The following is a 14850-nucleotide window of genomic DNA, read 5'->3' as shown; positions in this document are numbered from 1 at the left end:
GGTATCCTTAATTATTTGAAAATGTTTTTTACTCCTGTAATTTTCCAGATCTACTGAATGAAATTCTGAAATACGGGTCCACACTCAATATAAACAAAGCACAGCATACATTAGGCTGGCTGTAGTCTGTATAAGTAAACAAATATGGCATCCAAATTTAATCTCAGTCACTTCAGCTGTTTCCGTAGGTAAAAAAAAAAAACGTGGTAGGTGGTATCCAGTCACAAAGTTTGCTTACACATTTTTAATTTAAAGACACTAACCACTGATATAAGAAAAACAATTTGAGGATTTTTGTTTTTTTTACTTTAAGTGCTTGTAAACTTTACACTGTAATTTCCATGACATTTTATTTTCTTCACTCTTATACATTAGTTACACCTGATAAACCCACGACTGAAAGTAGCCTTGCTAGCTCACAGCAGAAAGTCAACACATAAAAGTCACTTCCCTGAACTCCTTCTAATTAACAGTCTACCCAACCTCTCATCTACCTGATGGAATGGGTCCTTCCTCATGTTGCGGCTGGCCAGCGGCTCATCAAAGGGGAACACCACAGAGTAGTTTTTAGCATACGACTCATGGCTCCTCTCTCTGATCCAGCGTTTGTTGTCTGTCAGTGAACTATGAAAACGCCTGAGACACGAGGGACAGGAATTCAAAAGATGAGCTCTCATTAAAAGTCACGGCCGCACCAACATCATAATGAAGTTGATTATTACGGCGCCTCCCGGTGCTTTTTGCCCGCAGCCAGTCAGGACCTTCAGAACCGATATACCTGATGTCGTATCCGTACATGTCCTTATCGGGGCGGCCGTGTATGATCCAGTGAGCCAGCTCTCTACCGCAGCCACCTCCCAGCATCATACCTGACACAGAATAAAAATTGGAGATGAAAGTCATCTTCTTTTACAATTTAGACACACAGATTCACCATTAAGTCATTTAAGATCAAGCTAATTGTGTGCCGATTCTGTCCAAAATCCAGAAAAACTAAAAAAAAATGGGGTTGTAAAACAGAACTGCAAACTAAGTCTGCTTTGAAAAATCAAGTTGTGCATAAAATATCAGAGAATGCTGATTAATATTGCACATTTCATACATAAAATATCCTGCTGTGCTTTTTATTTATAAAAGTATACAAAAAAAAAATACAAAAGCAAAAGCACACATAATACATCGAATTCTATTACTCCACAGGTATCGAATGGCAAATTAGAGAAAATTCTGAACAAGCAACAGGAGCCCCGTTACCTTTTTCCCTCACCTATAGTCTACCCTTTCAGAGAGACGGCAAAGAACTCATTAATTTTGAAAAGAGAAAGAAAGATGGCATTTTGTCTTTTGCTGCAGCTGCTATGAGACAAGAATGAGCCACAAGTGGATTGTGTTGACCTTGTTTAAAAGGAGCCCCCGAGCCAATCTGACCTCATCGTCCCCCACCGACGTTTGCATCAACTGCTGTTTGCTTCCAACCAACCAGAAAACAAACAACAGGGACTAAAGGCTGTAATCCACGGAGTTAGGAGCTGCTGGGTTAATGAACCAGACCCTTTTAAACAACCGTCTGCTTGTTATGTGAACATGTTGTACGAGTGCATGTGTTCATCCTTGCATCCCTTCATCTCTCATCACTTCACTCCTCTGCAGTCCATTTCAGCTCCCCGTCTGGGAGGACGTCTGAGCGGCTGGTCGGATGGATGAATGAATAGCTGCATGAACCGAGAGATTAGAGGGAGGAGAATGATGGAGTTCTTCCAGGACAAAGTGGTGACAACCAGTGAGGTGAGGTGTCACTGATAAAATGTCACCTGAGATAACCACACGGATGTGTGAGCGCTGCTGCTTCTGCTTCTGCTTCCTTTTGTACTTTCCCTTTTCTTCTTTTAAGCATCAGTTCCCTCCTACTGTTTTTCTGTCATGCTACATATATTTTTGTGCTTCTTTTAAATAAACACCACCCTTGTCTGTTTTCCTGAATTGTCCTGTAACAATTTGAGTTTTCTTTTATATTATAAAAGACAAAAGATAAATAAAGCAAAGGTGATAGTAATTTTAGGCCTGAGTGTAATTTTATAAAGATTTCTGTTTGAAAAATAAAGAAATAAATAACAGTGAAAAAAGCAAGACAAAGAGAAACTATAGAAAACACAAAATGGTCTCAGTGGCAAAGAAAACTCTCCTGTGATGCTTTCTTTCACAAAAGCCACATGTATTAGTGGATCATGCAGGCAGCATTCTGTGTTTTATTATGTAAAACATAGCTAAAGTCAAGGTTTTATTCAACAAAATTAGGTGCAATTATTATGATTCTATGTAAGAGCTGCTGCAGTTATAATTAATTACACAGTACAACCATAATACGCACTACAATAAACAAATGTGCTGCAAGTTAATTACTGAAGTGCTCAACATGATGGTTTGTGACTCTGAGAATAAGCAAACTGCAGTTGCCAAGCAACAAATCCAACTTCTTCCAGTCTACCAAGCAATCACGCTCAACGATTCCTTGAAAAGCCAAAATTAACTCCATCAAACGAGGAGGCCTACAAAGATAGATTCGAGCATTTGAAGATGCATCTTATTTTTACACTGCGAGTCTATTAACTTCGATTCTGTGATTTCTGAATTTACCCCCTCCTTTCGCACCGCCCGGAGCCAAAAGAGCCATCTGAGAGACAGCCAGAAATTCACAGAAGGCTTTCAAGAAGGACAAAGACACAGGAGGAAAACAGTGATAGGCAGTAGTGTCTATATATGTGTGTGTGTGTGTGTGTGTGTGTGTGTGTTTGTCTGAACTATCTTTTTAAAAAGGTAATCATTGCAAACAATAACAGCAAACATAAAAACGGTTATCCTGACCTATAATAAATGGTGCAGTTTGAGTTTACCCCTGTAGTTTTCCGGATATGATGATATAGAATTCTGAAATGTGGGTCCACACTCAATGTAAACAACTACCTGTTTACTTTACTCAACAGAACTGAGTGTAATTACAAACCAAAGCACCAACATTGTCAAACTTCTCCATCCCAATTGGCTCTTACATGGATGTCACCATTGCTGACCTCTTTTTAGTCACTTCAGTTGTTTCCGCAGGTAAACAAACTCGTGGTATTTGGCAGCCGTTCTCAGATTTTGCTCACTTAGGGACACATTAACCATTGGCCTGAGAAAAAAAAATTGTGCAGATTTTGTTTTTAATTTGTTGTTTTTTTTTCGTTTGTTTCTGACTGGTCTTCATGACAAACAGGAGAGCTAAAGAACAAAATGTTTCAGGAGTAAAAGGTTGTGGGACTAAAACAAAGCAAAGGAGGAGTTGATCAGTAAGAAGTAATCATTTATTTGCCAGACTGTCAAGTGTTGACAAGACTCTGAACCCCACTTCACCACACCTCCCAGGCTGCTGTCAGAACATCTCCACAGCTCGACCCCAGCGTCCTCTGCTCTCATGCAGAGAAAACCTTTCAGCTGTCTATTAATGCTTATTGTGATCGGTGTAGCCTTTACACCTCCTCTCTCTCTCTCAGAGTGCTTAGATACTCGTGTTTCTCGCTCTCTGGTGTCAGAGGTAAAAGCTCAGGAGTGTTGTTTGTACCTGAACATGTTTGTGTTATGTGCTGTGAGGACTCTGAAAAAACGAAGCCCACTTTATTATTCATTTGTGCGCAGAGACTGAAGTCCAGGTAAAAACGTCCTCAGCCATGTCACACAGTTTTCTTCCTGGTTTTTTTGCCATTAGCTTCCTGGAAGATTCTCTGTAGCTTCACTACCTTTTCTATTTCACAGATTTTTTGTTGGAAAAGCTCTGATTTATAAAGGTTTTTAGAATAAATGGCACATAGTATAGATGGAAAGGTTTTTATGCAACTCTTTATATTTCCCCCACAACTCTTTTCACGTATTTCTCTTTTTCTTTAATTCTTTCGATCGATGCCTGGACATACCTGCACTGTTAAAGCCACAGCCCAGGAAAAAACCTCGGACCTCCGGAGCTTCTCCCATTAATGGCTTATGGTCTGCTGTGAACGATTCTGAAAACAAAGAGTGGAGAAAAACTGTCAGTGAAAGTTGTAACCAAAAGGAAGACAAACAACTGTTTCATCAAAATACTTTTTTATATCTCTCAAACCATGTTATCTTTGTTTTTTTTTTATATTTTCACCCAGAAAAATAAGAACTAATTGGATCTTTGTGACAGTCTGTTGGCTGGTAACAAAGTGCCTTAAGATCCAAATTAAAATTGGTTCTTTTAATTAGATGTTTGTTACTGTATGTGCCTTTTATGCCTGAAAGACTCATTGGACTTAAAAGGCTTAAACAAACAAACAAATATTTGAAAATGGTCTCTTACTGGACAGAAAAGGAGTGAAAATGAGTTAAATGAAATATAAAGACATGACGAATGAGTCGATTGGTTTCGATGACCATAAAGTTAACACAGTAAATACAACTCTGAATGGTCCAAACCATCAATATTCAGCCCAAACCTTTAAGTTTCCAACTCATTAAATATTAATATTAGAGGCTTCCTCCCCAACTACTACTAGTTGAAGTGTAAAAAACATTGTCAATAACTTTATTTTAAATAAAGCTTTATGAGAACACATACAGCCAAAACAATCCTAATATTATTTTTAGTTATTTAAGCTGTTTTTTTAATTTTTATTGACAATTATGGTAAAACAAAAATGTCATTAGAAATAATTTCTAAATCTAATTTAATTTCGGGATGTTATCTGAGGACCCTAATATGGTGTTAAATGACCCTCAGTGGGGTCCAGACCCTAACTTTGGGAACTATTCATCTAAAGGAACACATAAATAACTTACTTCAGGAACACTGTACAAAAAGTCAGTTAAGTTTGTGGCAAAAGTTTATTTTCTTAAAAATATAGTTAAAATCTTGTCTCATTCTGTCAGTTACGCCCCTAATAGTTACATAACACAGATTAGGAACAGGTCAGGGACTAATTACTAGTTAATCATTACCTAATGATGAAATCCTGATCATATTTTGTTAAAAAGCTAATGCTTAGGTAATGATTAGTTAATGAGCAGGGAGCAAATCAGGAACTAATTGCTAAGAAAAAAAATCATTAGCCAATCACATTTAGGTAAACAGCTAATAGTAACTATGCAGTCTTTCCCAAAGAAATGCAAGCTCAGGTTATTATCTGTGTGTTTGTACCTGGTCCACAGACAGTGGACTTGATACCAGTCTGCTCCAGAACAGGAACTCTGTTGATCGCACCCTCGATGTGTTGCATAAATACATCCCAGTCCAAGTCAAACAGGCTGAAGGCAAACTTATCAGACACCTGGGAACAAAAAAGAAAGAGAAGTGTAAGGAACACATTATCTATATAGTTATCATTTAACCAAGCAAAGCATGATTAAATGTGGAGATATTTCACTTGTAAAAGAGATTTTTCCTAATGCAATTCCCTCTCCTCTGAGTAACTTTATTCAATAAAAACAAAAGTTGTTTATTAGTGCTACAAATATTCCTTTGGCCCAGAAGAAAGGAGAGTTACATCTTACAGTTTGTCCTACAATCAATGTAGCTGTGGTTGACTTTACGCTTTTCTATTTGTACATTTTTTTATCCAACATATCATTTTTATTTATAATGACTTATTGGTAGTTTGTTCTTTATCTTTGATACGATCAACTTGTGAAAGACTGGGTGTGAAAATACAAAATCTAAACCCTTTTTAACGAGAAAGTACTAACGTTATGTACTGTGCATTCTGCCTCTATCAGTCAAAGAAACAAACACTGGCCTTTGTGAGCATGTCAAGTATGAAAAACAGAAAAACAACCTGCTTCTGAAGGTGCATTTTTAATGGTTAATTGTTCTACTTTTCATGTATCGAAAAAGGAATTCAGAGAGTTTAAAAATCACAAAGAAATTAAAATGCTAAGTTTATTTGATGTCTTTCTCATTGATTTTAAAAACATTACAAGGATTTTAGTCATGCAACTGCAAACAAATGGCGCACTGGCAGATGTTTCTCCCCAGAAAAACATCTGCCTAATCCAACATTTCCATCTCAGATCCTGGTCCAAACAGTAATTTTCTTCCATCTGGACTTTTGCTACTCCCCTCCTGTCAGCCGAATCCAAAATGCAGCCTTTAGCTCCTGCAGCTCATGCCCCGCAGAACAGACCGCCTTGCCTTAAAATCCTCTCCCACACAAATCTGGATGACTCAGGGCGACCAAACGAGGTCCAAAATGCCTCCTTTCGCTCTATGCAACAGTTTTATCAGGCATGTATTTATGTCTTTATTTACAAATACAGTCACTTTGCAAACGTTTTTCTTCGGGTTTACTTTTAAAGAGTTAGGCGGTTCAGAAAAAGCACACTGACAGAATTTCTTGATTTTTTTTCTTAATTAGTTCAGACATTTTCAGCTTTTATTGGGACTTGAATGCCACACGGACGTGTGAGCTGTCTACTGATGCTTTCATGTGGAGATAAGCTCGACTGGAGTATCTGAGGAGCAGCGCTTTTTGTCACAAAAGAAAAAAAACACCACCGTTTTCTTCATCCCTCCCCAGCTATCAATCCTGCTCATCATCACTCACTCTGCATCTATTCTCTGCCTCTCCCTTCTAATTCTCCTTTCTGTATCACGTCTTCTTCCTCTGCCATCCGCCTTGAAACATCAAAGCAACGCTCGGCAACAGAGCGAGAACAAAAGCAGCCGTTACCACACAAAGAAATCCTCTAAAACATGAAACCGCCGAGGATTCTGTAGACTGGCGGGTTGAAACATGGAAGAAAATAAAAATCACGAGGTCAGGGAAGGAGCAAGAAAGATGTTATCAACGCCCCAAATGGCTTTCATTTACTTGTGAATGGGACTAAACAGGATTAAGTTGTACTGTAATACCTGAGATTTGCAGGAGTAAAAAAAAAGGCACAGAAACAAACGACAAACAGCAGAAGCTGCCAACTCACTCTCACTGCTCTGAAAAAAAAGTAATTGTGAAAAAAACGTTTCCATTTGTTAGTTCAAAAAGGAATTTTAACATCAACCTATACTCCCCCTTTAAAGAGGGAATCTCGGCGAGGAACAATTAATTTTTACAGATGCCAGAGTTCATTTGATAATTGGTCTTCAAGGTTTTCTTCAATTTTTATTTTAGGAACACTTTGGACTTAATGTTCTAGGTAAAAATCTTTCACAAGTAGAAAGGCTGAAGGATGAGGTGTGTGAGAACTGATTGGTACAAAATCATTAAAATCTGATGGATTTTTTGGAACATGTGTTGAACTTTTTAACCTTCCTGTTAAATATCTTAAGTGGAAGTAAGAAGACATTGAAAATGTCTAATAATAAACAGCATATTTGGCCAATCAAAAGGACTTTGGCAGCTTTTGATGCCCTTCGTTTGGTTTAGATTATAGAGGTCAAGATGCTAAAGGACATTGAGAGCATCATGATGACAGATTATAAAGACTGGAGGCAGAAAAATTTAGGTTTAGTGCTGTATTCAACAAAAATATAAACTTTTTAATGTACATTTTGCAGCCCTAACATCAACCAAAGCATTGTTTGAATATATCTCCATCTTTGGGCGTGTTTTTATGTTAAAAAAGGGAAAAGCTAGTTTTCAGTGGTAACTATACTATGGTACAATACTTGTAGTTTGGGTCAGTTATTAGTTTTAGAAATTTATAAGGACTTGTTTACTTTAAAAAAATGTTTAGTTTAAATGAAAATGTTCTGAATTTCAAACAAGTCTTTCTAAAGGACACTAAACCTTGTATGTGTTGATAATACAGAAAAAATGTTTTATTTATGCTCAGTTTGGTAAAAAACCTTTGGCCATCTTAATCATTACAACTGATCCTTAATAAAAAAAGAGCAAACTTAAAGTGGATAAGAGTTCACATTTGGATATCTGAAGTGAGTACCAACTAAAACTCTGTTATAAACGCACACATTTGAAAACATGTTTCCCTCACTGAGCCGTTCAGATCTGCAGCTCGCTCAGATTAAAATTCAGCCCCCTCCTCCCATCTTTATCTCCATCCACAGCTTGACATCACGCTGCAGCCGTTGTACACCAACAGGAGGAGGTCAGAACTCAGAATCACATCATTTATTAACAACTTCCTCGGGTACTCTAAGTTGGATTTCTTTTTTTTGCGACACTAAATTCACATCAGCGGTTCACCAAATAAAGAAAGAAAGAACTAAGTCTGAAACAACAAATAAAAGACTTTGCATGGATTTAATGAGTTCGTTTTCTAGAGAATGAGATCAAATGTACAGTTGTGGTCAAAAGTTTACATACACTTGTAAAGAAACATAATGTTATGGCTGTCTTAAGTTTTCAATAAGTTCTACAACTCTTATTTTTCTGTGATAGAGTGATCGGAACACATACATGTTTGTCACAAAAAACAGTCATAAAATTTGGTTCTTTCATAAATTTATTATGGGTCTGCTGAAAATGTCACCAAGTCTGCTGGGTCAAAAATATACATACAGCAACAAAATTTGTCAATTTTGGTGATGTAGCGAGTTGTGTCAATCAAATTAGCTTCATGTCATGGCCTCTTCACTTCTTGTAAGTGATTCTGATTGACTACAGCTGTTGACTTCTCATGAGCCCATTTAAATAGGGCTCATTTGACCCAGTGATTAGAGTCAGCTACAAAAGTTACAATGGGAAAGTCAAAGGAACTCAGTGTGGATCTGAAAAAGCGAATTATTGACTTGAACAAGTCAGGGAAGTCACTTGGAGCCATTTCAAAGCAGCTACAGGTCCCAAGAGCAACTGTGCAGACAATTATACGCAAGTATAAAGTGCATGGAACAGTTGTGTCACTGCCACGATCAGGAAGAAAACGCAAGCTATCACATGCTGCCGAGAGGAGATTGGTCAGGATGGTCAAGAGTCAACCAAGAATCACCAAGAAGCAGGTCTGCAAGGATTTGGAAGCTGATGGAACACAGGTGTCAGTCTCCACAGTCAAGCGTGTTTTACATCGCCATGGACTGAGAGGCTGCCGTGCAAGAAAGAAGCCCTTGCTCCAGAAAAGGCACCTTAAGACTCGGCTGAAGTTTGCTGCTGATCACATGGACAAAGATAAAACCTTCTGGAGGAAAGTTCTCTGGTCAGACGAAACAAAAATTGAGCTGTTTGGCCACAACACCCAGCAATATGTTTGGAGGAGAAAAGGTGAGGCCTTTAATCCCAGGAACACCATGCCTACTGTCAAGCATGGTGGTGGTAGTATTATGCTCTGGGGATGTTTTGCTGCCAGTGGAACTGGTTCTTTGCAGAAAGTAAATGGGATAATGAAGAAGGAGGATTACCTCCAAATTCTGCAGGAAAACTTAAAACCATCAGCCCGAAGGTTGGGTCTTGGGCGCAGTTGGGTGTTCCAACAAGACAATGACCCAAAACACACATCAAAAGTGGTAAAGGAATGGCTAAACCAGGCTAGAATTAAGGTTTTAGAATGGCCTTCCCAAAGTCCTGACTTAAACCCCATTGAGAACATGTGGACAGTGCTAAAGAAACAGGTTCATGCAAGAAAACCATCACATTTAGCTGAACTGCACCAATTCTGTCAAGAAGAGTGGTCAAACATTCGACCTGAAGCTTGCCAGGAGCTTGTGGATGGCTACCAAAAGCGCCTAGTTGCCGTGAAAATGGCCAAGGGACATGTAACCAAATACTAATGTTGCTGTATGTATATTTTTGACCCAGCAGACTTGGTGACATTTTCAGCAGACCCATAATAAATTTATGAAAGAACCAAATTTTATGACTGTTTTTTGTGACAAACATGTATGTGTTCCGATCACTCTATCACAGAAAAATAAGAGTTGTAGAACTTATTGAAAACTCAAGACAGCCATAACATTATGTTTCTTTACAAGTGTATGTAAACTTTTGACCACAACTGTAGATGTTGGGGTTAACTCAGCTTCTTTCATTTGGAACTTCTTCAACCCAAAGGGCTTCAAAGAGCAAAATGAAGGGATAAAAGCAAACATGCACAGGAAGAAAACCTAATTAAAATCAAAGGCAACATAAGCATTAGATAGTTCTAAAAGCTAAACATGACTAAACATTATAATAAAAACAACAGGAAAAACAGATAAAAGACAAATGAGAACATCAAAGACAGCACAACATGGTCAGATTAGTAAAATAAATATGATATTTAATACAATATAACCTATTTGAAAGATCTGGGCTTTGTTTTAGGGTAGAGGTTGACTAATTTTATTTGTTTTATGGCCAATGCCGATGTTTAGAAATCAGGGCAGCCGATGTCTGATATATAACACCCTTTTTTTTTGGCCACTATCCTTAGAAGAACCTGCACAAACAACATATAGGAGCGTATACTCTCTTTAAAAACTACATTGTAGCAGCTGCATCTTCATCTTCCAACTTGACTGATTGCTCTTCTTTTTTTTTTTTTTAAGTGGCCAATATGGCCGATTAAAGTCAGTCGATTGATTAATTGGTCTATCTCCATTTCAAAGGTAGAGAGTTTGTTAAAGTCTTGCACCCAAACAGGGAGCTGAGTTCATAGGAGATGAGTCTGGAAACTGAAGGTCTGTCTCCCATTTAAGTCTTAGAAATCCTGTAAATCAACAGCAAGCTGAGAGCAAAGTGTTCCTGTGGGGTGGTAAGGAACTCCGGAGAACACATTTAATATGCGAATTAAAAAACAAGTTCTGGTCAAATGTGACTTCAGGTATCATCACCTTTAACTCAAAGCACAAAAACACTAAAGCCAAGAAATTTGGATCAAAATTAATTATACGGTTGGACAGTATGTTTTACTGAAAAAGATCAGATTTAGATTACACTGAAGTTTCTTTTTGTCCACAGCTTCAACAAGGTGGTCAGATAAAAGATAAAGAATAAGATGATAGCAGAATTTAGGACAAAATGATGCCGATTAAAGCTAAAAGTTTCTTTAGCTTTCAAAGTGACTCATTTGATTTTTTGTCTCCAGTAGGACAGACATTATGTCCTGCAGCCACTCAGACAGTCAATACATGGAGCATCACAAAGTCGGAGCTACAGACAGAGATCAAGATCACCTGATAATATTCAGTCTTACCTCATCCCAGAAAATGGGATTTTGTTCATAGCCGCCCACTGACAGGGCGTCACCTTGGAGGCGCAAATACACCGACGCGTCGTGGTCCCTGACATTTGGCATGTTCTGCAGAGAGCCAGCATTAAAATAAAAGGATTCAGTAATTAGAAAAGTAATTAGTCATCTCGCTGTCAGTTGAACCCACTTTATGGAAAGTGTTTTCACTTCTTTTCCATTTCTCACGTAATCGTTTGGCCTTTGAACTGCAATTATGACAGCTATTACTAAAAACACATTCAGAGAAATTTGAAAATGATAAAACTGTAACATGTCTCAAGCTCTTTTTTTCCCCTCTTTTAATCAAAATTGTTCATTTTTAACAAACTGATGGATATAAAACTTAGTCAATCTTTCTTAATGTGTCAGATTTTAGACGTGGGGTCCTGTGGAAAGGTGATGAACAATTAATATCTTACCTGTTGTAGAAAGCTCTTTCAACAACTTCAATTTAGAGAAATAGTTTAATTCTGACCAGATTGACAAGAGTGGATTTTGACTGGATTGATGTGCTAACAGCTAACGCTAGCAAGGCCAAAGTGGGTTACTAAGATCTAAATTATCCCTTTAAAAACACGTGCACAGAAAAGGAAATGCATTTAATGAAAAACACCAATGAAAAATTAAATAAATACAGTAAAACAACAAAACCCATGGCAGATACTATGACATAATTAATGAACCTTAGGATTTTTTATTTCTTTATGCTTTGAATAACAGCTACTAAAAACAACAGGCAGATTTATTTTTCCCTTGTATGTTATGGGAAAAGCGTTTAATCAGTGCAGTCATAATTTCAGTGTTTGGTTTGTATCCATCCTGTCATCAGGGCTTCTTTTTTTTTGTCTTCCTTTCTGGAGTCCATCGGCTTTCTGGGTAAAAACCAAAATACCAGTGAGCAGGCTGACATTTAAAAAAAAAAAAAAAAAAGAAAAAAAGCAGCTCATGACAAATTATAAAAGCCAAACTGCTCCTTTGTCCTCCTCCTCTGCAGAGAGCACAGTCTGGCAGCTCCATGTGATCAACGCTGAACGCCGGATCCCTCGTGCACTCGCACAGATAAAAAAAACCACAGCCCCACGATGACAAACGCACTACTTGTCACAAGCAGACACACGGTCAGCGAGAAGTGTTTGACCTGACAAGCCGCACACCCTGCTGGGAGCAGACTTCCTGATGACATCCGAGAGTGCGAGTGTGTCGTTCTGTGTGTGGGCTGATGTCTGTGTACATGATGTAGCTCTAATGCCGCTTAAGCTTCTCTTAAACTACTGGGAAGCTCTGACAGCCCACCCTAAAACCACCAGCCTCTGGGGAATGAGGACAGTCAGCCATGTGTGCACAGACTAAATGAAACGTGCACAAGCTGACACCCGCAGAGATACAATAAACCGTCTGTGACAGGTGTCATACAGCTAACAGAAGCCTATTCAGTGAGAGCACACATATTATTAGATACAAATTAACCTCCATTTTTCTCTCCAACACACACAAACAAACACACACACCTCAACAGAAATCAGGAATAGGAGAAGCTGAAATCTGTTTGGTCACAGTGCCCCCTGTTGGTCATATTAACTTACTACATTATGAAATAAACACTGTTGGTCCAAGACAAAATGAACAGTCAATAAATAACAGATTATACCTAGTTTTAAGAAAATATACCAAGGACACATTGCAGGACTGTAAAGTTTGCATTTTTTTCCTCCAATAAGGAAAAAAAAAGGGGATTTTATATATTAGTTTTGCCTTTCAAAATCAAACATTCAGCCAGAAAAGCATCAACATGACCAAGATATTTTTGGTCTCCTGGGTTTGTAAATTTCTCAGTGAGCGATTCAGTTCTGCACATCTCACCTCTATGTCAGAGTAGAAAAATCTCAGCCTTCTCATCTTTAACTTATACCAACGTCTAATCCAGTGGGGTTCACTGCACCTTTCAAATACGTTCACTGCATCGACTCCATCCTCCGTGAGAATCGCAAAACCTTCAAGCCTCTGGTATCTCTGTGGTGTTTTGACTAAAACATGTCAAAACATTTCACGAAGACCTTGGGAGGTTGCACCAAGTTTGGGGGGAAAAGGACAGATACACTAACAGACCAGGAGCGAATCTTTGAATCAGATAATATCACCATTTTAGAGCACAGGTGGCAAAGTGAAAGGGGACAGACAAATCCTACCTGTATGCCTTCTATTCTCTCTGTCACCACATAGGCATGATGCATCGCAATAAGAGGAACTTTGACTCCAGCCATTTCTCCCAGCTTGGTGGCCCACACACCTGCAAGAGACAGACATTCATTAAGATGCTGCTTTTTAATGTGAGAATGTGTGAAATACAAAAGCTGCTGAATGCTTCAAAAACAGGAACAGACCGATCTGTATGTTGAATAGTTATCTGACAATTTTTTGGCCAGAATCTCACCTGCACAGTTCACCAAACAAGGTGTCTCAATGGTCCCGTGGGGCGTCTCCACCGCCCTCACCTTCCTGACCCCGAGGTCGTCTGTCCGCACTTGGATTCCGGTCACAGGACAGTTCTCGATCACCTGATTCAAACAGGGCAGCGTTAAAATGTTCACAGGAGAAACTAAGACACTGTGACACCCATGGAGCAGTCCCTGAGTGTCGTAAAACATGACATTCCAAAACAAGTGTCTGGGCATTTTTACACTTTTTAGGAATAAAATAGTGAGTGTGGTCTCAAATTTGATGCATCCTTAACAGAACACTTTGCAGAAAACTGATAGAAAAGATCAAGATTTTATATTTCACAGACACCAACTACAGCTAAATAAATGTAATAAATAAAGGTTCTCTGTAGATTTTTTTGTACATGACTAAGAATCCATATCAGTACTTTGCTACCTCTTATTTCTATTTTTAAGGACTTTTTAAGACTTTTTGCCTCGTTGCTCTCTTTTTCTACGACAGCTGAAGTGTCAGTTAATATGGTAATTTATTCAAAACATGGCTACCTTTATTAAATCAAAAATGGAAAAAAAAATCTATATCCTTTTACGCAAGCATTCAGTTTCTGGGCTAAAAGATCTGTTAAAGAAGAAGCTAGTGTTTGTTACTTATAGTTATTTGAGCTCTTGTCTACAAGAAACACCAGTTAATGATTAGCTGGGCTTCAGTTTAAGGCAGTCTGTATTGTCTTGTTCAGATAAGGATGCTATTTTTACTCTGTACTCTCGCTTTTACAGACAAACAAATCAGACAGCAGCACAGAAAATCAGATCAGTGAGGAGCCTTTCAAATAATACATAATATATACGTGGAGTTGAATCACAAACCACTGCTGTGTCACCAAAGGAATCATCTTTATATGACAGATTGCACTCAAAAAATAAACCAGTTTGTAGATTAGTCCACATTACCGTGGCTCCCCTGGCAGTGGCGGCTCTGCTCAGGGTGGTACAGGTGCCTGCAGGGTCCATGGTGCCATCTTTAGGAACGTACAGCGTTCCGTAGAGGTCATTAACATTCATCAGAGGATAAAGATCCTTGGTCTCTGCAGGTGAAAGGACGTGAGACTCGATGCCGTAAACTTTACCCAGCTGGAACACAAAGAAGAGTTGAGCTGTTTGTAAGGACTTTGGATCACGTGAGTCACATAGGTTTCACATGCATAATTTACATTTAGGACTGCATGTAATTTGGACTTGTTGCTTTTTTGTAAAGCACCCTGAC

The 14850-nt window shown here is 38.4% G+C and overlaps 1 protein-coding gene across 1 annotated transcript in view; it reads right to left on the bottom strand.

Moving 5' to 3' along the window:
- The window catches only part of sardh (sarcosine dehydrogenase), a 33914-nt gene that overhangs the window by 15057 nt on the left and 4007 nt on the right, over window positions 1–14850 (bottom strand). Inside the window, exons 5-12 of the mRNA XM_017410640.3 lie at window positions 14538–14717; window positions 13580–13703; window positions 13335–13435; window positions 11113–11217; window positions 5192–5321; window positions 3948–4034; window positions 779–869; window positions 495–636 (exon numbers count right to left, since the gene is read on the bottom strand). Coding sequence (XP_017266129.1) covers window positions 495–636; window positions 779–869; window positions 3948–4034; window positions 5192–5321; window positions 11113–11217; window positions 13335–13435; window positions 13580–13703; window positions 14538–14717 — 960 coding nt within the window. The remainder of the gene's footprint in view (window positions 1–494; window positions 637–778; window positions 870–3947; window positions 4035–5191; window positions 5322–11112; window positions 11218–13334; window positions 13436–13579; window positions 13704–14537; window positions 14718–14850) is intronic.

This window comes from Kryptolebias marmoratus, linkage group LG14 (genome assembly GCF_001649575.2).
Source record: "Kryptolebias marmoratus isolate JLee-2015 linkage group LG14, ASM164957v2, whole genome shotgun sequence".
Taxonomy (NCBI): domain Eukaryota; kingdom Metazoa; phylum Chordata; class Actinopteri; order Cyprinodontiformes; family Rivulidae; genus Kryptolebias; species Kryptolebias marmoratus.
Note: the sequence above shows the minus strand (reverse complement) of the source record. Positions and strands in the feature narration are given on the sequence as shown.